At 35.5% G+C, this 25,809-nt stretch overlaps 1 protein-coding gene across 1 annotated transcript in view; it reads left to right on the top strand.

Moving 5' to 3' along the window:
• Nucleotides 1-25,809, top strand: part of LOC139140693 (unconventional myosin-Id-like) — a 61,347-nt gene that overhangs the window by 5,782 nt on the left and 29,756 nt on the right. The window contains 1 exon segment of the mRNA XM_070710074.1: nucleotides 19,096-19,304. Within this exon segment, the coding sequence (XP_070566175.1) occupies nucleotides 19,096-19,304 (209 nt within the window).

The raw sequence follows: 25,809 nt of genomic DNA, 5'->3' as shown, positions 1-25,809 counted from the left end.
TTTACATGTCCCTAGGATGACCTTAGTGAGATAATTTCATACAGTCAGGAAATACTTAATTTTTTATCCATGTCTATAGTAGCTTCAGGGACTTTGGCCCTATGTTTTATTGAAATAGACTGAAATGGTCACAAATTTTGTTGTGCTATTCATACTTTCAAGAAATTGCCACCATTTTGATAACATAGAACTAGTTTAGCTTTCAAAATTATCGCAAATGCAGTAGTTGCTTTGACGATCATTTAAAATCTCTCTATGATACTGCTCACAGATACCATTTGGAAACTACCGGTACGTGGGCAGCCGTTCCATAACACCTCAGTTAAATGAGGTAATTGAAAAATTATCCCAGCGAAAGCGTTAGCCAGGAAATGATTTCATTAGCCAGGGAAGTGTGTGGGAAAATTGCTTTTCCAGAGGAAGCTACTCCTTGGGAAGTGAGAAAAATAATATGGAAGTTTGAAAAAAAATCATACATACATGTAAAAGACTGCACACCAAGGTTGATAGCTAGTATATATACTGCAATGGCTGGTCCTCAAGTGCTGGCTTTCTCACTCTGAACTGATGTAAACTATTAAAGAGGCCTGTGTTTGCAATCTAAGAAAACTGCAAAAGTATGCATAATGACTATTTCTGGGAGCTAAGATTGTGCAACAGGTAAAAATAGCCACACACATGCGTCAAAGAAAATGTAGTTCATGTGATGTTGAGGTCAGGTTTGTTGTCAAACAACCTGTTGAATAAGTTGTCCTGGCAAAGTGTCAATTGCACTGGAGGGTATAATTTGATATGAGGTCACCCAAAAGAGTTTCAATCAAAACAAAGTCATTATTATGACCACAAGGATTATGCAGAAAACAAAAATAAAACCCACAGGGAAAATCCCTTGAAGTGTATCACACTTCATCTAATTTGGCAACTTTTAATAATGTGCAAGAAATGTTTACACATGGAAAGTGCATCGATATGTACTTCATTGCCTCATGGTTAACAGCGGCTGGTCATACAAATTGTTTGCCATGAATATTAGCAAAGACAATCTTTGCAAGGAGGATGTGCTTGTTTGATTTGTGATTTCCTTTCCAGTCACTTCCTATTGGCTAGACAGTGATTATGTCATATGTAAACAGTGATTACATCAGGTGTAAATCAACCAAAAAGCCTGATACAAAGTATTGAATCCTGCACATGCACAATAGTTCTACCACTGGCTTTCATAAAATATACGTAAAATAAGATATTATACCAAATCTACCAGGTTTTACCGAAGTGTGGACTACATTTTCTAGCAATAGCATTCTACTCACTGCCTCACCTTATACAATTTTTTTCTTTAAATTACTTTGGTGTGGTGTTCCTCTGTTGTAATACTTCAGGAGTTGCTGAATGCATTTTCTAAAGCTCGAATCCTCGTATACATGTTAGGACACAAAATATATTGATACACATAATACACTGTACATATGACAGTATTAGCAGGAAGCATTCATCAAAAAGCAGTCAATATGTCATAAAAATAATAGCTTTTCTGCAGTTTTGACCTTTAATTAAGTGACCCAGAACAGAAAGATCAGCTGTCTTTGAAATTCTACTGCAAAGGTAGCATTGCGAAAAAAACTTTTGCAAGAATAGTATAAAGCCAAGGTGATAAAAACCAACAAATTGCCAAAAAATTCCAGCAGCCTGGGGTACTTCCGTGTGTAACTCCATCACTGATGTCGATAAAATGAAGTTAATGTCTGTTCTTGTTATCATAACAAACCTACTGGTATCTGTGCCGGCTTTCTGGACTGTGGAACACCCAGTACTAGGAAAACCACATTATCAATTTTCACATTCATGTAGTACATGTATCTATCTCATAAAGTAGGATCACTGTGCCTGCATGCCATGACTCATCAAGCCCCATTTGAATATCACCAATTTTAAATGCACTGATGGTAGGGATTTTACATGAAATTGATAGACAGCTACAATAATAATAAATTATATATCAAAAGAAAGCTCTCTTCAAGACCAATTGATTGCATTTTGTTTGATGAAAATCGGTTCAATACATGCAGAGATATGTCCTGTTGAATTTGAAAAAAACTTTCTCCTATTTAGAAATTATGCCATGGTAGACACCTGTAGTTATCATAACCACCAGGTGACCCCATTTTGAACATTGTTTGAGGAAACTAGAATTGCAATTTCTTGTGCTTTTTGCAATAACTCAAGCATTTCTTATTGAAAATTGATGAAATTTTTTGTGGATATTGCTGACAAAATGCTCAATGGTTTTTAATTTTTATAAATGAAAAGGTTATTTAGAATGCTGTTTACAAGTAAACAAAAAACAATACCTGTAAAAAATCAAATGATACCTGTGACATTGATCGCTGTATGCATTATGTATTGTGAACATCTACAGAAATATGATAATCATATTCCATCATATTTACTTTGCATATATGAAAAAAGTTATTTAGATTTATATTTACAAGGTAAACAAATAGACAACAATACATGTAAACAATCAAATGATACCTGTGACATTTTAGAACTTGATTTAAATTTAACAAATATTTTTTTAGATTTTTTTTAATTTGAAGTTCGATTTTTTTTTAATTTTTTTGTGTGATTACAACTTTTATTAAATGATTATGAAATATGTCTGATTAATGTCGATTTAAAGTTAAAACAAAGAACTTTTCCAAAAAGTCAAAAAAACTTCGTTCTCAACCCTTTGTCAATGCCGTAAAACAGCAACACGCATTTATAGAATGAACAACTGCATTAAACTGGATGCAAAGTTAAGCTGCCCCGGAAATAACATAGACCCTCGAACATGTCGAAGTCAGCAGTCCGAAATACAAACCAGTATAAATACAACTTTTTCAAAGTCCGGGACACCATCAATGAGGAAAGAACAAATTAATAATCTATGGCCTTGTTCTTCAGAGAGAACCAAAATAGTCCCCTTCTCGTGAACTAAAGATAGAAACTAAAATTTCAGTACAGTATCGGCAAAGTGTGGTGCTCGTGCGTATGCCTACACTGCAGTGCAGTGCTGGCTTGACAACTTCCCAGTGTCTATCGAAAAATATCACCCGGAAGTCAAACTACTTCGAACAAGATAACATTTGAAAGGGTAAGTATGTTTCTCTAGATCCTTGCGTTAGATAAGAAATCAGACAAATCTAGCTGCAAAATCATGAACGTCGGAACTCAGCTTAGACCTCCTGACACAGAACATGCGGCGAAGCGCCGATTACTTGTATGACAGTGATTCCTGGGAGTGCCCGGATGTAAAGTTGGGGTGAAACCATACTCGCTAAAAAGGGCCTTAAGCATCATTTTTCGCATCGTCAGACTCGTAATTATTGCAGAATTACAATTAATATTTATCATAAAATTAATTTTGGGGCCGAACGTTTAAGGAAATCAAGATTTTCTTTCAAAAAACACAACCGAAACACAAAGTTTGATCACAGATTGAGTTTTTCTCGGCCGATTTTAACGTTTGCCCCCTCAAAATGAAGCCCATGATCTCTACTTTCGTACCAACCCAAAAAAATAGTGATGCGATCAGAATAAGTCATGCGGAGAGCCTATCAAAGAGGTATATGTTCGATCTCCTTCGCGGGACATTCGAGGTCACGGCACAACGCTCATAATGGACGCCAAAATCGCCGGTACGCGTGAGTTTGTAGTCGTGCTGCTTTGCCATTTATCGTAGTACAAAAGTGAAAATTTCCCAAAATGAAGTTAAAATAATAATCTTCAACACTACAGTTTCATTTTCTCTGATTATTTGGTCTATTTAAGAATTAACACGAAAGTTCGGACTAGACCTGCATCGAACGCGTACGTTCAACACAAATGTCACGTGACCTAAAATCCCTACTGATGGGTGGAGTCCATTTGATGGAAAAAAATAAACCAGCCCAAATAAAATTTCACGCCTAAATAGATTTTTTGATGTTATTCAGGATATTGATAATTTTTTACTTCCTCGAGAAAACAAGTTAATTTACCCTGTGAGTGTTAAACAGAGAAAAGGACATCGGTTTCAGTCGTGCCTGCGTTGCTGAAAAGCTGAAAGCAAAACGTCAAAGAATTGCATTGTGAATTACATTAGATCAGTCTGCTGCAAGTGTCAGTGCATTTTGTGTGGTCTATTCTCACGCAAATCCACCGCCTCTTTCATACCAGAAATGAAAATCAAAAGAGCTATAAGCCTCAACTGCCTGACATCAGTTAACCTGCAGTAGATTGACCTCCGCACACAATGTATTCAGTATAGCTGTGATTGCTTCTTTCTTCTTCATAAACGCGGATTTGTCATTTACGCCAGTGTGTGTACACTTATGAAAAACTGCAAATACCGCAGCAAATTGATGCTCTGTTGAAACCTGAGGCAAAAAATAATGAACCAGACTCTGTGTATGATAACTGCATTTTATTCAAAGTAATATTAATCAAATATATTTTATCATTTTTTGTTGACACATGCAAGATGGCTTTATTATCTGTGCCTCTGTGGGCAAATAGACAGTCTATCTGTACTTAAACACTATTTTGATAACACTAAGTGTACTTTGAGCAAATTTTCCCCTCGGCATTGATTTAATTGTCAGTGGGACAGAAGTACCAGGTATACCAAAATCCCAACTCAAAACCCAACAGCTTCATTGGTTTCACAGAAAATTTGACTTTTTTCTTCCTGTGATTTTAGTGTTTGGGTTATAATACCATCATAAAAATCGTAATATATCTTTTTATTCATAGTGTGACCATTTGATAGAACTGTGATACACTTCTACGGAATGCAACGGATTCACCAGAAAGAAACATTCTGTATTTGCCTGAAATTTTTTTTAATTCACATATTAATAGTACCTTATATATATATAAAATCAATACTTTTATATTTGTGTAAATGCAAAGATGTCTTAAGAAATACAGTACATTGTGAAAAGACTCAGAAAGAATACACAATCCATATTGAACATACCCTAATATGATTTGTGTATCCCAAGACAAGTTGCAAATCGTAAGATGGGTTTGGCCCACCATTTTGACTTCTTACCTCTTTTTATTAATTTGCCGATCAGAAGCATTTATGATTGTAATTCATTTCACTGTAATAACATAAAGTTTTACCAGTTCAATAAATCTTTGTCACTCTGAGCTGTTTCATGACTCGAGGTTTACAGAGAAATCTTCAATGTTACACCCAGATGGCTGGCTGGCATGCATTCTCTTCAGACAATATGCCAAATCATTTCTTGTATTCCCCAGCAGTCATAACACAATATGTCCGCCAGGAATATAAATTGACTTTTCATGCTCATAAACCTGTCATAACCCAGTAAAAATGCTTGTAGCATTATCCAGTATAGTCTGTGTTTGGCTCTGACTACCTTATACATGTATAAAACCATGGAGGTAGCCGGAATATGATCTTGATGATGGAACTTTGTTTACTAAATGGGTGGATATGTCACTGACCACAAAACTTTTGTTGATTAACTCTCGTGTCTCTATTTATAGAAATACACCAGTTGATCTATTTCGTTCATCTCGAAATATTATTTACAGGTGAAATTCCCCAGGGCTTTGTAGACATTCCTTGTAAGATTTAAAGAAATGTTTGATGTTAACTGTATTTGAAGGGATTTTTAAATTTTTTTACGTGTATGCATGAGTTCAGAAATTGCTTTAATAATAAAACAAACTTATACCTTCGTTTGCTTGACAGTAATTGAGTGTATGATAATAGAGCCAGTGTTGTTGAAAATGCAGATCAATTTAGCTATGTTTAAATTAAATCTAGTACTTTTACTTCATAGGCAACCGTATTTAGAAGAGCTGGTAGGCTGTAAAGTAACTTTTAAATAACATGTTAATTTTCAAAGAGTATTTTAACCAGGTCAGTGTGATACTTTGATTCTGGCATTTATTTACCCGTTCAGGGATGAGTTAGTTGTTAACCCATCATACAAGTCTTTAATTGTAGCTGCATGAGTGTAGGATAGTGTACTCAATGCAGCATCTCAATGACATTATTGTTCATATTTTTCAACACTGTATGCCATTGAAGCTGCACAGTGTCCTGCACAGTTGTGTCTTCAAATATTTAGTTAGTGCTATCAGTTCAGAGTCTTGTCTGCACCTTTCTGTCCCTGTCCAAGAATAAAAAGTATTGATTCTATGGTTTAAAACCCAAATATATATATAAATATATATATATATATATATATATATATATATATATATATATATATATATATATATATATATATATATATATATATTTTTTTTTTTTTTTTTTTTATTTTTTTTTTTTTTTTTTTTTTTTTTTTTTTCCTTTAACAAACAAACCACAAAACCATGGTTGACTATTTTATCCAAACATTGTAAAGTCCTGCAAAGAATGAAACAGAACATACATGTACATACGGTATATGTTCACTATCACCAGGTGTCTCTGTACATATGTGTTCACCAACCCTTGAAAAGATGATGTGATCTATTTAACAGGCTTTTACCCAGCACCATATTCACCACTTGCCCACAAGACAATGCACTGTTACACTTACAGTAATATTTTTTTTTATTCATGTTATCATGTACAGTATTTGTCCAGGGTATTGTAGTACCAGGTAGGGAGGGGTGTCAACGTTGATGTAATTCCTTCCCTGGGGTACTGACATCATCTCATCTAAAAGCAAGAACAAAAAACCCGTCCTTAGTCAAACATTGAACCACTGCCATCCAATTATGCCTATTTCTATGCCAGAGGGATTTTTTCAGGACAAAATCCCCTACCCCAGGTGAGGAGGGGTGTAAAAATGATGTCATTTCTTCACTGGGGTACTGACTCCGTCTCATATCACACAGGAAGATTAAAATCCCCATAGGTGGCATACTGAACCACTACCATGCCATCATGATTATTTCTATGCCAGAGGATTTGTTTGTTTGTTTTTATTTGTTTTCTTAATTGGAATTTTTTTTTAAGGGGGGGAGTTGTTCGATTTTATTTGTCATATGCCTCTGTTGTATCTCATATAGTAGCATTCCTATGAAGTGAGTATACACTAATGAAAACAGCATACAGTACAGGTGTTGGCCAATGATTCTTTTATATGTAATCAGTCATCTTGTGAAATCAAAGCATGGAGGTACAAGTCTCTTCCATGTGCAATTATTAGACAAGCCCCTTGCTATTGAATGATGATATAAAATCATAAATAGCCAGTGGAGTGCATATTGTTTAGTACCTGATGTGGCCTATTACGGCAATGCTCTCTAATGATGTCATTTCCTCCCAGGGTAGTGACAACATCCCCTCATACGGGGGGTACAAAGTCCTCCCAACCCTGGCAGTGTTTCTTATTCTTGTGATCACCCCACCTTGTCATGGTTATTTCTGTCTTGGGATTTTTAAAGTTTTTCAGGGGGAATTCGAAGCTTTGTTAAAATCTTGGGTACCAGTAATACTCGACATGAAAAAATCTTCACAGCATTATTTTTGGCACTGTATTAAAATTTTACTCTAAAAAATTTTATATCCTGGAGCTAAACATTGAACATGCGCATGCATTAATTCAATATTGCACCATGTTAAAGATCTATGCCAGGTCATTTAGGTTGCTGTACATGTATAAAATAAGCATCATTCATTACATGTACAGCTCAAAGAGCAATGTCAAAATCCTTAACTTGACTTCTGGACTAGACCCATGGACTTGATAAGTTCAGGTCAAGTTAAATTTTTGACAAAGTCATTTGGTATTGTGTGTGTGTATACCAAGGTCATATTTTCAGAAGTCTTCCCAGTCACAAATCTCTATTACAAGCAAACAAATGACTGTACAACTTATTGTGTTGGTACTGAAGTAGGTTTTGATTTTCAACATTTATTGCAATGAGAGATTGGTATTTAATGGTGATGTAATATAGAGACGGGAAAAAACGGGTTGACTAGTCTACAATGAAACACGTCATAACACCTGCAGAGATCACAATACAAATTTAGTCAGAAATCATTGGAAGTTTTTTGAACCTTGCGTCACACACTCTACCATACCCAAGAGAAAGTCTGAAACATACCGAATCATTACAGGCCAAAAACCAGACGCAAAAGCATTTGTTTGTTCACTTTTTATCGACAACTGTTGATAACAAGATTGTTGGCATTGCAGAAACATATGGTACATTGGTAGGATAGCCAGTCATAGGCACTGTGTTAATAGCTATAACTGACCCCGGTGTGAAATTCTTTGCTGTGATATTTCTGAGACGGTTCAGCTGCATGAATGTCAGTCACAGAGGTCATGGAGCATAGCAGAAGTGTTAGTTTACAATTCTGATCGTAATAAATATGTTTACAAAGGTGACACTTTTATCATGAAATTTCCGGGTGCGCTTTTCTGGAAAGCTGTCGTACCAGGTACGTGTCAGACTTGCATTACCCGGTAATTTGCATGTAGCAAAACACGGTTGATACATTTAAACAGGTGTTGAACTCATGATGGGTATGAAGGATGTACTGTCACTGCACATGCTAGTTCTAGTCAATATAATGCACATTTGATTTCCCAATAAAGTGTAAAAGTTCTCAGTATCTGTTACATTCTGTTCAGAAAAAAAAACCCTGTCATTTGTCAATGAACATTTCTACAATGTCATATGTTACTACTTCAAAATGGCCTTAAAAGAGTGAGGAGGTAGCTGGTTCCCATAGCAATAATCTACAACAAGCAACAAAGCTGGGGTGGCTACCAGCTGACAATCTGCATATGTCTATTAATGGCACGACATCTGCACAATCATACCATATTTTAGTACGGAGTATCTGGCTACATGTTGTACATATGTATAATTGAGAAATGTTATGCTGTGTTCATGTGTCTACCGGTACTATTGCCCTGTTTCTACGTACAAACAGCTGGTGCAGCATTGTGAAATAAATGTCAGCTCCACTGATCTATTAAGCAGAGGAAAGATGGAAAATTCTATTTCAATGTTTCATAAACACACAGATTAAATCATTGCTAAACATTAATTGACAAACAATTTTCCTTTTGTGAGGCTCTAAGTGAATTAAATACTTCATTTAAATTCTTTACACTGTATTGATCTGTTTTGGAGCATCTTTCAAGGCACAAACAATTACCGATATATACCATGATGCAGTGTGTGTTATCTCGTCCTGTTTTTGAGTAAAATACCTTCCAAATGAAAGCTATTGTCACACTGAACAAAGATATTATCATGAGTGAGACTCGTGTCGTGAATGTCTTGCCCAAAGATTTTCACCAGCAGGAAATGTACTGCTGCCAGCCCACTATGATACAAAAGACGTCAGTTATGGGTGAATTGTTGTACAGTTCCAAGGGAACAGTAAAGTGCTTTAGGTACTTTCATGATGAATCAACCAGTGGTATTGTTTAAATAGCATTTTATTGAAAGGCATTCTATAGTACCATTGTTTTCATCAACTCTTCATGCATTTTTATGAACTGCTTGACCTCAAAAGTGTCCCTCATAGACATTCATGTTGATTGTTCAAAGCATTGAACTGCAAGTGCCGGTCGGTCACTTGTCAATGCTGGTCGGAAATTCTGAGTGCCAGACGGGCCCGTCCAGCGCCGTCCGGCGTGGGCAGAACCCTGAGTTCTGAAGAGGCAGAACCATTCATTTATAACATGTGTTAATGTAAATTATGTTATTGTAGAGATATTTTTCTATAAAATGACAATTCTTCTGTCTTGGTTAGAGATATTAATTAATCTGTCACCCAGCCATGTATTGTGTAATTGCAAATGCATCAATTTATTATAGTGGTATTTAAATTTGCTTGGCTATATGAGTCGGTTCAAATATTGATCTAGTCCATTACTATGTTGATAGTCTTGAATTCTAAGTAAACAGCAGCAGAAAACTGTCAACCCCTTGAGTGCTGTAAATTTTCCTGCCAAAAATTTCGTGCAAAATTTTACCAATTTTTTATGAATTTTTCTGTCATTTTTCGACAATTTTGGACCAAATGTACATCACTTTTCATTGGCTACAGTTTTGATCAAAATTTTGGAAAAAATCTGAAAAAATTGTCTGGGACATTTTATAAAGGTGGCAAAAAATTGACTCCAGTTGCCGATTGTCTTGTGTCAAACTGAAAAGGTATACAAATTGTACAAGCTTTTGAAGAAAGTGTCCACAGTTTCCTGGTTCAAGGCAGTTATCTTCTCTTAACAATAATGTGAGAATGGGTGCTTTGTTATGATAATATATGGTCTACACTCCTTTGTGATCACATGGATGACCTCACATGAAAGGTCAAACATTGTCCTGAGTGTGCTGAAGTGAAAATGCTCCCATTGACTGTACTCTATGGGAGACGCATAATCAACAATTTCAGGGTCATTAACCTTATATACAGTCAGTTAAAAAAAGAGCAAGTTAGTTGTCGTGAATTGATGTAAGGAAAAGGTCAATTGAAAGATCCACCGCACACACACACATCAACTGTGAATTCAATTTTGAGGCAGACTGACAATGATTGAGAGTAGAAATAGCTACAGGAAATGTTTGTTGTGTAAACTTGTCAAATTTAAAATGCCAGTGATGATATATTGTATGAAAACACTGTGTGGTTTGGAGACAGAAGTATTCAGATATTAAATATTGTAAGTGCAGCCTTTTTTGAAATTCGCAAGTTTTCCTCCTCTACCACAGCAAAATTATGATACATGTATGACAAAACATGTATTGAATTAACAAAGATACATGTGTGTTACCAAGTTACCATATTCTTGTTCTTGCAAACAGCAGGCCATTATGCTTGTGTATTTCTTGAAAGTCTATATAGTAACCAAGTGGCTGCCTAAGCTATATAGTAACCAAGTAGCTGCCTAAGCTGTCAAGCAGCCAAGTACAGATATCAGAGTGGCTATCAACAAGTCGTAGTGTCTAAGTTGACGTATCCTAAATTTACGCTAACACTACTGCTTCTTTTCTTTCTATTCTTTATAAGGGCTTTAAAACCAGACTGGTCTGATAACAATCTCTTATGTAGGACAGTTATGCTAACAACTGAACAAATAAGTTCATTTCCATAACAATTGATTTATGCAAATTAGACATTAGTAAAGTATATTTCACTACTCATGTAATGTTTTACTTGGTAGGATTGTGCAGATTACGTCACTGCATCTTGTGTATTTTACGGGCGTATCTCAGAAAATACAGTATGTTCTGATCTCAGAAAATACAGCATGTTCTGTCATGGTTTGTGTGTTTCAGGATACATTGAAGTAAAAGACATTCTGTCACAGTCCTTCATTTTCCAAATTTCAACAAAGCCCAGGAAATTTTTGGAACTGGAGTATATAAAGTTGTATCTACATTTTTGTTACCTCCAGGTTAAGATCATTCAACATAACAATATAAACATGAAAAGAGAGGAGTCGCAAGGACTGGAAAAGGATTCCAATGTCGTACTGTCAAGAAGTTTACAGATGGTATTACTACTTGCTGACCAACAATAATACAGAATAGGCCTTATTTCCTGCAAATGGGATATTAGAAAATCATAATTTCTGTTGATTGGTTTTGCACAGACAGGCAATATAATAGCTAATTGGCATTGCCAATTATCAACATATCCTAAATTGCGTAAGCTTCTCTCTCTATAGCTTTCATGTAGAAACCAAAGTAGTATCTGAAACACATCATTGATATCATGAGATATCGCAATACATCAAAATCCTACCCACAAAGGTGGACATTGGTGTCACAGAAATAAAGATATGTTGCATGTTATTGCCCCCTCAAAAAATGTTATGTTTGTATATCCACGCAATAAATATGCAAAATTACTCATACAAAATGGAAATAGTTCAGTTTAATGAGAAGCATACTGTTTTGACTGTATTGATATGAGAGTAACATAGCCAAGCTGTCAAATTTAAGATAGATGGGATAGAACCAAATTTATTATTTAGCAATGGACTTTAGAATGAAAGTGAATTCTGTTTAGAGTTCTGGGTCATATTTTTAACCATTAGATTTATAGAACTGCATGACAGCCAGCAAATATGGTTTATTATGAGGGACAAAGATAAATGAATATGATCACATTGTGAGAAATTATCACAAAACAAGTAGTTTTCCCAGCCATGAATGTGTAAGCAATGAATTTTTATGGTGTACATTTTCCAGACATGGTTTAATTGAAATGATTAGTTTTTATGGTCGTTTCACATTATGGGCGAAGTATTACTATATTGGAATGGTGAATGGGCCATGTGTAGTCAGTCAGTCATGGCCATTGACCTCATTTGCGCGACATACCGGTATCTCCAAGGGAAACTGCGGGTTTAGGGATAAACCATTAGCTCTTGGGAGGGATTATCAAATTTTGGAAAAAACTGTAGGGAAAAAATGTGGATAAAAAAATTTGTAGCCTTGCAGCTGTTGCAAAAAAATACTTTTATAAGTGTCGACTGAAAAAATGTGGAATTCTAATCCAGGGCAAAAAATATTCATACCAAACAAAATCCAGAAATAAATCGTGAAGTCTTTGAACAGCAATGAAAAATTCATGTCAGCACTCCAATCATCTCCCCTTCCAAAATTTAAATAGTTCATTCCTCCAAGCGGTAATCTCTCGGAAGTTGAATGTAAATTGTACGGTGATATTGTAGTGTCAGGCAGGAATGCTAGGGTGTAACCAAAAAACCATTCATCGTGTAGTCAATGTTTACATAAACAAGACTCTTGCAATGCTAGGACCACAGTATATGAAAACACTCCCACAAAACAATGTGCTATTTGATGATAAACACCCCATACATGTTCCATACATGTCAAATTATTAGGAGATAAGGCAATATTGAAATACTCACACACTGAGTATACATGTAAGTGTGTCTGTGGTGCTTTGCAGGTTGTGTAATCTACCATTTTTTCAAACTGTTTGCTTTATATGCACCTCATAACTCAAAGACTGTTTTCTTTCCTTGAGGAAAGTTTCAGCCATTCTCTTTCAAAATCAATCATAAAATCCCGGATTCACTGTGGAAATTTTGGTGCTGGAGAAACTAATTTCCTGGTGGTAATATTTAATGACACTTAAATGGCTGCTATCCCTATGTTTAATTCTCTTGGGAAAAATTAAATTTTCAACTTTCAAAAAATAAGACTGCAAAAAACTTTTTTATTTGAAGAGCTTTAAAGTGATCCCCCAGGAAAGTACTGTAAAAATTTTAGAGTCCCAAGTGTCATGCCTTGACGTAGACCAAAATTTAATAGAATATTTTGCTTGTTTACAATAATGAAACTATACTACATTTCCAGAGTAAACAGACTAAAGGACTTGAATAATAAAATGACATATTCTATTGTTTGATTTATATATTATATCAAGAATCAGGGGTTTGATTTCTCTAAGCCTACCAGCAAACTTTACAATTTATATGTAGACAGATTGCATAATTTCCTATACACATGTACTACCTATACAGGCTTATCCCTTTCCACTCCCTGTTCACTGTGTAGGATGTTCAATACACCAAATCTAGCCTCATTTCACCTTTTCTCTACCATTGTCTGGTCCATTGGTCTATTGATATATATCAATGGTGAGAGTGGAACTGTCTACACGGAATTGGGGATGAACAGAATAAAGAAATGGGGGTGTGCCAAATGGTTAATACATACAAATTTCTCATAATATAAAACTCTTGTCAGATATATAGGTGAAAGCCACTCAGCACACAGATATAAACACAGATTTGAGTATAACTTTTGCACCTATAAACCTGTTTCATGCTATACATTCATGAAAAGCAGAAGATAAAAACTTTACGACCATAGTTCGCAAAAATGTGTATATTACTTTGAATACAGGAAGACTAATACCCTGGAAGCAACAGACTTTCAATTCCTAATTTGATACCAAATAAAATCCTGCTTTCGTCTTCAGAAAGTTAAAGATGTTTGTATTGGTATTATAATTTCAGAATGCAACCCACATATTTTATTACAGCGCTTGTAAAATTTGAAGCTGATTTGCAGGAAGTTTGGTGGTCAAAACAGTTCAGCAGTGTGCCAGGTATTTGCTTCAGATAACGTTAGATAATTTTATCGTAATTGAATCCAAAGAGGCAGAAATTATCTCTCAACAGAAGTTGCTCAATGAAATATCAATTTCCTTTTTTCTCAGCAGGGCTCCACATAATGCGTAACAGATTTAACATCCGTTGATTTTCTCTGGAAATGGAGAAAACATATTTTTAACACATGTAAATGATCCTTTCATGATCGTAACTTCTCTTGGGGACTTCAATGAAGTATTATGGTTTGGTTTCCTACAGCATTCAGTTCAATATGTATATTCTATATAAATTTGTGATTTTGATAAAAATTACAGCAAAATGTATTCTCCTTAGGCAGGTTCAGTGAATGTTTGGTTTTTACTCCAATTGTTGCTTGTTTACAATGGTATGCAGGAATCCTTTGGATGTGTATGGCAAAGTTGTACATCTGAATAAAGATAGGGTTGGGGTAATACTCATTCTTGCAAATGTTATTAAGGTAGTCTATGCCTGGAAAGTGAAAGTCTTACAGTTTTACTCAAACTTTCCTCAAAGGAACTTTCAAGACTTTCTTTCAAAATAAAAAATTGAAAACAGTGGTTCCCGTGCAAATTTGAACCCAGAGAAACAAATTACCTTAAATTTACTGATATTTACATTTCAAAATGGACGCCATCCCTGTGTAAACTCCACAGTAAAAAAAGATTAAACTTCATTATTCACAAAAATAGACAAATTTTCGTTTTACTTCAAGAGCTCCAAAATGAGTCCACAAAAGTGGTAGATCAGAAAAATCTTGTAAAAATTTGAGAGTCCAAATATCTGTCCCCCGAGGCAAATTCTGCCTTGACCACACAGCCATCTTTCAGTTACACAAGGCCTTTAAAGTAGCATGTGAAATTCTTATCAACAAAACGAAAAAAGAACAAAAAATGCAGAGTGTCAGTAGTAAATGAAAAAATGTCCAAGTCATTAAAAGTAAGACTGCCCATCCAGAGAGCAGTATTTTCCTGATGGAGATTTATAACATTCTAAAAATGAAGATATCAATAGATAAATTTCCCAAAAATCTTGCTTCTCAAATAGTTGAAATTCCTTCTATATTGATTATGTACAGAGATTAATTGTGTGGCATATTGATTGGAGCACAGTCAGAATCTGCTTCCCCTTCTCCTTCTCCGTTTAAACTAACAATTACTAATAAATCTGTCAGCATTTACAGAACATTATGAATGTTCATATTATCCTAGACATTGTGTGTACTTTATTAAATGTTGGTTATTACGGAAGCTGATTGTGTAGCCATGGGTACTCCGGGAAAGATTTTGATTGATCGGTATGAATATGTTCAAAAGTACATGTCAATATTGCTTAAGGCAGATACCTTCATCTTTAATATGCAAATAAAGCTAATACAGCAATAGCATCTCTTAATTACATAGTTGATTTATGTGATTTCAAGACACATTTTATCTAATTTATTTGATTTATATGTTTGTTTCCGTTTTCTGGAGATGGTTTTATTATACTCATCACAAAGAATACAACATAGTAAATTTCTTTCAACTTTTATTAGCAACATGAAATCCTTAGCTTTTTTCACCTACATTCAAAACATCGTGTCTGCCTTGCAAGGAGACCTACCAGGTGTTGTGTTGTATTTATAAATTACTCAGTAGATGACCTTTTCTCAAACCCCTTGCAAAAGACCTTTCGTTACAGTGAATTGCCAATGTATTAAAATCACATTTATTATCATGAAACACTGTGATTGAAACAAAACAATGAATTATAAAGCTGAAAGAATCATCCTGATGTAAGCACAGGTCCTCAACATTGTTGCATGATGTTTGATTTGATGACACGTCGAGCAGAAGAGCATGTGCATTGTCCTCTGTATTTTGATGTCTGTTACCTGACCTTTGACCTGTCACCAACTGTCTGACCCTATCTGTGAAAGACTTGTGTCACTCAGTCAAGCATATCAGTTTCCTCTATTCAATTTTCTTCACTGTAGAGATAACTTGTAGAGACAGCCACAACTAATTCACAAAGTAATGCTGGAGTGTTACCACAATATGAGGAGACTGCAACATTTTTAACATCAATTTTGTATCTTTAACTTGTTGAAATATTGATCCAATATTGCTTCCTACAACACCATCAGTACTGTCTTGGCACCAGCCTGGCATATTGATTCTCTATACAGCTTTGATATGGACAGACAAGATTTTGTTTCAAAATCATCAACCTTCAAAAAGTTAAAATATGACAGAAATACCATATCTGTGCCAGTTGCCATGGCAACTCTTTCATCACATGATTAAAGTTTAATTGTGGACAGCAGGCGATGTCTCTGGCTGCGGTGTCATCTCGTGTTATCAGTATAAGTGACTATTTTGCACTTTGCCCCATCTGTGCCTTGTCCCAATAAAGTGGATGATCCAGTGATGTGAGATTGTTAAATTCAAGGGAATGGTCTGTCTAGTTTAAACATAGCACAATTATAACTCTACCATAACTGTCCTGTCCCAAAAATTAATATACTATAAGATGAGCAAATTTGCAACAGTGTGGGCAGTTGGTGACATGGAGATGGGGCTTCAAGATAATTTTGAGTGTCATAAAATCAATCAATCAATCAATAGGTCCATCAAACAGTCACACTGATCTGATTTTAATCCCAGCATATTTTATCATGCAGATATATCTGCAGCACAACGACTAAAGGTTGAAAGGGGTAAACATAGTCTTTTCATACATGAAGTATTTATCTCGTTTTCAAAGTTTCATTATTACCAGTAATATCAGTATCAGTGTGAATTTAACAGATGAATGTAGCAGGTATATAGTTTATAGTTGATCGTTTGTGAAAGGATGGAATAAGGCAAGGATAAAAATATGATAAATGTTGTATTGTAAAATCCAAATTACTTGGAATTTGTACGATGAAATATTGAGAAATATTTGAGAAAAGAGTAAAGGTAGTTTCTGTTTTACGGTTATCTGCGTATCACCTTGTCATCATTAATATTGTCGTTAGGCTTGCTACATGAGGGAACTTGTTCAGTTATGTGTTTATCATGTTTAGTGATGTTATCTTGTCGTTACTTTTCCATGACATGCAGTGTGTCATTCAGAGGGACACAAACAGTGTCTGCACATTTATGCATGTACCCTCCTTATTTGAGTTTCAGTTATTAGCATAAAGTATCTTTAATTTTGTTAATTGATGCATTAGCAGTGTACATTTCAACAGGTTTTGCTGGTGACATTGACCTCAACTGAGGTCATGACCTGCTCACTATCAAAATCATGCAAATAACAGCACTTGCTCACTTGCATAGCTAGGTCTAGGTGTGTTGAAGCCATCAATCTTTGGGTCAAAGTTCAACAGGTAACGTTAGCCATGTAAAGCAATTTAACATGTAGCATGTAGCTAAGCTGATAATTGACTCTGATCAAGGTCGTGACGCTTGCCTTTCATCAGAAAATCTAATTAAACCATTAGAACGACAGTGTTGTCATTACGCCTTTTCAGGTCTAGTCATTCAAAATTAGCTGAAGGATCAATTTACCAATAGGATAAATGCAACACAGGCAAATACCGTATGACATCACTGCCAGGTCAAGTCAATGAAATTCACCATTTTTACATACATTGCATCTACTGGTACGACTTAGCAAAACAAGTAGATGAAAACACTTTACATGCATCTTTTTATGTCTTGGTGTGATTAAGTCTAATGAGTGTGCTATATATGTTCAATATATGACATAACGGTACTAATGTTTTAGCCAACTTGATCTGATGGTGATTGAGAAGGCTACACTAGTCATTGCAGAGACAAAAACCTCTTGTGAATTCATAGAAGAAAATTAATAGCTGAAAATGCAGTGACAGGGTGATTGCACCACTCAAATGCTATTGTTAACACATGAAAACAAAAATTTAGAGTTTTTGTGGCTAGCACAACTGACTTTACTAGTAAATATGCATTGTGATTTGGACAGGTTATTAAAAAAAGAAATTATGAAAGAAAAGTCAACATTCTGTTTGCACGCTAGTATTTGACGTGATATGTTCCACTCTGGTATTTGACATGTCATGTTCACAAAGAGTGATTCGGTATGTTGTGTCACAGCTTGTCAGGCATTTGAAATGGCAAAGAAAGACCCATAACAATTTACAACACTAAACAACAAAGCTTCAATATATATATATATATATATATATATATATATATATATATATATATATATATAACTGTGTGGGAGGGTATATATATATATATATATATATATATATATATAGACAGACACACACACATGTACGCATGTGCACACATACACATAAGTATGAATCTATCAAAATATCTATATTTGTGTATATGTATATAATATATATATATATATATATATATATATATATATATATATATATATATATATATATATATATAGATATATATATAGACAGACTGTCATACATGTACTTGTATGATTATTCATTTAGTCATACACAAACATGAGATGCGTGATCAGTTCTTAAACATATTTCTTTACATTCTTTTTATTTGAATGGTCATTTCATATTTTCAGTACACATGATTATATCACTCTGTGTAAACATGGCTGTGTGTAGTTCCAACATTTACCTTTTTTTCAACTCTAATGTAAACATCCAAGTAATAGATCAGAGTCGTTGCAAGGTAACATTTCTCAGCTAATGCAGTATGGTTGTTTGCCCTGTCACATTGAGTCAACTTCACTTTGGATTAATAATCAATAATTAAAGTATTAGATTTGTGGTTAACAACAGTAAATGATTCAATTTTCTTCAGATAAGTTGATTTTTCAAAAATTGCTCCCAAGTATTGAACTGTCAATCCTTTTTACCTGTGATCATTGTAGACTGTCAGATCACTGTCTGAATGGTTAAAATTAACAAGTCTGTACTCTATACCTGTGATCAACTTCCATATTTTTCGTTTCTTAGATTCCAGAAGGGCAAAATCTACACATACATCGGGGAAGTTTGCGTCTCTGTCAATCCGTATCAGACTTTAAGAATCTACGGCAATGATGTTGTGGATAAGTACAGAGGACGGGAAATCTACGAGAGGCCGCCGCATATCTTTGCGATCGCAGATGCTGCATACAAAACAATGAAGAGAAGGGCAAAAGACACGTGCATCGTTATATCAGGTTAGTATAGTCTTTATATTAGGCCAAAAAAAAAAAAGAAATGTTTCCGGTCAGGCCTTTCTTAAAAAAATGGTGCGGCGACGCAGATTTTTTTTTTTTTTCTTCTCCTCAAGGGAGGGAGGAGGGTCAGTTAAAGCGCCAAAGCGTAGTGGCTAATTTGCATAATCATGTGCATATCATTAATTTATATTTGCATATGAATGTAAGCTTGCACACATACATCCACACATACATGTAGTGATGTACACTCACAACAAAATGCAATGGTAACACACAAGTGTGCAGTTTGAACATCATGGAAACCCAGGTCTTTATTAGTCCCCACGGACACCGTCCGGGGGGACTTATAGGTTTGGTCATGTCCGTGCGTGTGTGCGTCCGTGCGTGCGTGTGTGCGTCCGTCCGTTCACGCAGATATCTCAGAGATGCAAGAAGCGATTTCATTCAAACTTGGTACAAGGATTACTTCATATGTCATACAGATGCACATCAATTTGTTTTGTGATACGATCCAATATGGCCGCCAGGCGGCCATTTTATTACGATTTTTTCATGTACAGAGCCATAACTCAGACATGTTTCAACCAATTTTATTCAAAGTTGGTACAAGGACATTGACCAATGTCATAGATATGCACGTCATTTTGTTTTGTGATACGATCCAATATGGCCGCCAGGCGGCCATTTTATTACGATTTTTTCATGTACAGAGCCATAACTCAGACATGTTTCAACCGATTTTATTCAAAGTTGGTACAAGGACATTGACCAATGTCATAGATATGCACATCAATTTGTTTTGCGATACGATCCAATATGGCCGCCAGGCGGCCATTTTATTACGATTTTTTCATGTACAGAGCCATAACTCAGACATGTTGCAACCGATTTTATCAAGCATTGGTACAAGGACATTGACCAATGTCATAGATATGCATGTTGATTTGTTTGTGATACGATCCAATATGGTCGCCAGGCGGCCATTTTATTACAATATTTTCATATACAGTGCCATAACTCAGACATGTTTTAACCGATTTTATTCAAAGTTGGTACAAGGACATTGACCAATGTCATAGATATGCATGTCAATTTGTTTTGTGATACAATCCATATGGCTGCTTAGTGGCCATTTTGTTACGATTTTTTCATATGCAGAGGCATAACTCAGGCATATCTTAACCGATTTATTCAAAGTTGGTACAAGGACATTGACCTATGTCTTACATATGTACGTCGATTTGTTATGTGATACGATCCAATATGGCCGCTAGATAGGCAGCCATTGTATTACGATGTTTTCATGTACAGAGCAATAACTCAGACATGTTTCAACGGATTTTATTCAAAGTTGGTACAAGGAGATTAACTAATGTCATACATATGCATGTCAATGTGTTATGTGATACGATCCAATATGGCTGCCTTGCAGCCATTTTGTTACGATTTTTTCATGTCAAGGGCCATAATACTCTAAGGCATATCTTAACCGATTTTATTCAAAGTTGGTACAAGGACATTAACCTATGTCATACATATGTATGTCAATTTGTTTTTTGATATGATCCAATATGGCTGCATGGCAGCCATTTTGTTACAATTTTTTTCGTGTCCTTAGCCAAAACTTGGGCATGTCTCAACTAATTTTATTCACCGATTTTATTCAAACTTAGTACAAGGACATTGACCTATGTCATACATATGCACATTGATTTGTTTTATGATACAATCCAATATGGCCGCCGTGTGGCCATTTTTTTTCCGATTTTTTCATGTCCGGAACCATAACTCAGACATGTATCAAGCAAATTTATTCAAAGTTGGTACAAGGACATTGACTTATTTATAATATGTATGTCGATTGGTTTCACGAGATGGTCCTATGTGGCCACATGGTAGCAATTTTGTTATGGTTGTTTCATGTCAAGAGCCATAACTCTGGCAATTAAGTCTCAACTGATCTTATTCAAAGTTGGTACATGTACATTGACTTACGTCATACATATACATGTTGATTTTTTAAACAGTAAAATCAAATATCGCTGCATGGCGGTGATTTTGTTACAATTTCAGATGTACAGAGCTATAATTCAGACATATTTTCCACCAGTATCATTCAAAGTTGGTACAAGGACATTGACCTATTTCATACATATGCTCGTCAATTTGTTTCACGTCATGTAGCAGCAACATGTCAATTATTGAATTTTCGTAAGTAGGCTTATATGTCAAGAAATACGTACTGCATCAAATTCATGAAACTTTATACTGATGTTAAGGTCACATTGCTTTAACATTGAACATTGAACATCAGTGTCATTTTAATTAATTTGTAATTGCATAAGTAATGAACTTTCCTAATTAGGATGATATAGCCACAAATTAATACAGCGTCAAATGTGATGAAACTTGATACAGATGTTGATCTCATAGTGTTGTAAATACTGCATCAAACTTTATGAAATATGGTACCAGTGATAATCTGTCAAGTGATAGAATTGTATGCAAAAATTTTTTGCAACATCCTGTGATTAATTCCTAGTTGACTCATTTTATGAACTTTAGGATGGTGGCCTACATTGGTTTTATGTTTTCATCACCATGGAACTCATTCTTGGCCATTGAGCGCCATCTGTATCAAAGTATTTTTATCACAGACCTAATTAATGAAGAGGACTCTATCCTCTCTGAGGACATGTAATCAAAGTAGCCATTATTAACAAGTGGGGACTGTGTCATCAACGATGACTTGTTACACTTAAATAAATCATCACAGTATTGCAATTACAATTGCAATTAAAACAGAAGATTCACATTGAAACTTTGAGAGCAAGAAATGGTTCGTCTGATTGGAGTTTCATTAATACATATATTGCTAATAAATTGTCAAAACTTGCCAACAAAGAGGAAAATTCACAAGTTTAAGCTTTACACAATTCAAATGTAATTGAGTTTTATATCATTTTTGAACGACAAACACCGCGAATAATTTTTCATCACGGGGATAGATTTCAACCAGCGCTGCCGCATAACTTCTACTGACACTGAACATCGTCGTTCAATTCTTGATTTTAAAAATACCACCAAGATGATCACAAGACACGAACTAAGTACGACTAGAATCCCTCGAAAATCAGGTGTAAAATCTTTCAGAGAACGTGTCAGAGTGGAACCACATGCGACGCCAGGATCAATGTCAACACGTTATAAACCCGTCCACCAACATGGCCGCCGCCATATTGAAATGTATGCAATGTGAACTCGATCACGATCGTGATGGTACTCAGACAAAACTCATCGTTGTACAATCATAATCAACCTCACCAGTCAACTCTTGTTTCTTTTGCGGTCCATTTCGTTGATCAAAGCTTGGGAATATGATCAAAGGCCCTACTAGTGCTACACCGCCTACCTCTGTGAACACTTGTCCGCAATGTATACTGAGTATTAAGGTCTTTGTTGGTCGTAATAGTCGTTCTGGAATGAAAATTTGTGAACAACCCAGCCGATTCTTCTATTGTTTTATCGTTCCTCTCAACACTTCCGGACAACTTATCTGATGCATACCATACTTCACACCTTTCACTCTTTCAACAGGTTAAAAGTTGCAGTGAGCGCTAATGTGTAGACATTGACAATGCATGCATCAGCTGGTAGCTACGCAGAGCGTGTGAACTAAAGGATGGCAGGAATATTTTAAAGCGTAGCGGGGAGAGGCGAAAGCGTAGGGGGAGCGCTATGGCCTGGGGAGAACACTGAGTTTTACAGTTTTATCAATATAGTAACATTTAAATTGTTCATGCAGTCACTGATCATGTGCCCCAAAGAATTTTCTCTTTTTCTTCAGCCATTTTGGTTTGGTGTCATAGTAATCAGTACGTAGTTTGCCGCCGCCTCCGGCCACAAACCAGGAAAAAAAAGGGTGACGCGCTGTTGTTCAAGTGACGCGCGCGTTGACCAGAAACATTTTTCTTTTTTTTTTGGCCTTAGTGTTAGGACACTTTTAGTTTTAACAGTACCTTGAGTTTTGTATCACGAAAAATTAAATTTAGAATATCAAATGTGGGAAGATGATCAGCAAGGATATTGTGAAACTTACAAGTAAATTGATATATGAAAGTGATAGTGTAAATTTAAAATGATATCTGAAAAATGGTGTTTTGGATAAAAATAGTTCCTTGAAAATTGCAGAATAAGGCCATGAATGTCCTTGAATTTGAAATGATTATGAGTGTATGGACCCTGTAGTTAATTCCTTGGCTTACAGAAATCATGTTGGCTTAGAGAAATCATGTGTCCTTTTATTCATATGAAACCCTAGTAGTTTCAGATTTTATGTCAGATACAAAGTCATTCTGCAATTTTTACAAAAGAATAGGGATAAACTTCGTAGGTAGTTTGAGCAAAATATTTCATTTAGCATTCACTTAATATAGCATAGTGTGTATAGCGCAGTGTGAGAAGATTTCAAAAATTAATCATGTACCTTTATCCATGGGAACATTTTTACCCATCTACATTCCGCATAATCAATAGTAATTTCCCTCGCGTTTACCGCGGTAATGGTTAAGTTTTCCGATTCCGGTAGGGTACTCTGAAATGATGGTGAGGTTTTGGAACAGTGTCTTTGCAAACACTCCTCATCAATGCATGATAGAGCTTGCAAGAGCCATTGAGGACTGATGGAATGAAAAAAAAGATGAGTTCTTGTGGCTTGGAACCTTGGCAAACTAAGTGCAGGCACAAGAAGTGAAATATTACTATGGATAGAAGATTTGATGGCTGTACACATATTTGCATTGAGTGATTTATTCTTTGTCTATGCCTGAATGCATCTCCAACACAAAATGTACTTGGCACAATACTGCTGTGTAATGTTTGCAGTGAACGTTTGCAGTGAACATGTAGCTTCAAAGTGCCATCATTACAGTATATGGAAATTCAATGAACTCTAGCAAAGATGTCTATTTATGACAGAATGCCTCCTTTGAAATACTTTTCCTTGCTGGCTTAAAAAAATTTATGAACCGTACGTTCTACTGCAAAGTGAAAATCGTTTTTTTCCATTGTATGTGACAGCTTTGGAAGCACGAACAGCTTAGTATACCCGGTACTAATGGATTTTCACAGTGTGTTATTGCCTAATGTACATCTACAGACTTAACTTGACATGCATCAGGAGGCGTCTCCCCAGATCTCTGCAGATCATCAGGCATTTTGTCATTGGATGATTGCAAGAGATACTGCTGCTACTTGACAGCTGAAAATGTGAAACCTAATATGAGCAAAGACCGGTTGCCATGGCAATGTCTGACTGAAATATGGATGAGAATATAGATGAGCTGATGATGGCACTCAATTCTGATTTTAATGCACAGTGCATCTGACATGCACACACCCCTCCATTTAACCCTGTCTTTCATGACCCCGTATACCATATACTGTACAGATCCAATATTTCATTTCAATTTCAAAGGCTGGCATGAGAGTGGAATGGTACAGTCTATCTAATCAAAGTGATGACAAACATTAAAGACTTACTTTGCTTGCCAAGTCATGTACTACTTCATGATACCTGTTATGAATGTGAAAAAAGGGTTCCAAGTTGTATATTGTGGATTTCACATGCGAGGATTGAGATAAAGTTGTAATCACTGCAGTGCTTTACATCCTAAGGCCTTGTTTTACCAAATTGCCAGGAATATTTAGGAGAATAGATCTAGACCAGAGAAATTGTCAATTTAACAAAAAACTGTAGTTCCATCGTCCCGTAAGATAAAATTTGGATGGTTTTTCTGGGGGTTTTTGTTCTCTGGTTCATTTTCCACTCAAACATTGAGGCATACTCTTCCAATGTATCAGTTTTCAAAAGAATGGCCTGCTTGATTTTCCACAGTAAAAGTTAATTTTGACAGACCAATGGGTAATCAGGAGGTATTGCATTTCTACTTCCTTTTCCAACGATGCATAATTTATGAAATTTGAAGTATTGTAGTTGATGTACTATTCATGATATTAATCATTCATAAAGCTGAAAGCACCGGATTATGATTTACAAGGTTTAACAACCGGTAAAATTTACCAGCAAATGACCGTATGCAACGCTACATTACAGAGAGGAAATTGCTGTTTTTATGACAATCATGAGCCTATATTCCACCGAACTTTCTACCCGAACATACGCCTGGCAAAAATTAGGGTTTAGTAGAACAAGTCATTAACAGATCATTAAATGTCTTAAAAGAGCTTTCGATATGCCATGCAAGATTCCTCTAAGCGTCTAGAAATTAAAATCTAATAAAAATTGACTCAATAGCCAAGAGAGTTGTGCCTGCAGGCAGAGTCAGATTACCACTTTATTTGCTTTTAAAAAATCACTGCCCTGTTTGCACATAGCTTCAGAGCATCATTCTGCTTTCATGAATTAAAAGTACATGTCAATTTTACTTCTTAGTTTACATTCAAGGCATACAGTGCTTGCTATTTGTACCGGTAGTAAGCTGTA

Source organism: Ptychodera flava, chromosome 9, assembly GCF_041260155.1.
Source record: "Ptychodera flava strain L36383 chromosome 9, AS_Pfla_20210202, whole genome shotgun sequence".
In the NCBI taxonomy this organism is placed as follows: Eukaryota; Metazoa; Hemichordata; class Enteropneusta; family Ptychoderidae; genus Ptychodera; species Ptychodera flava.
Note: the sequence above shows the minus strand (reverse complement) of the source record. Positions and strands in the feature narration are given on the sequence as shown.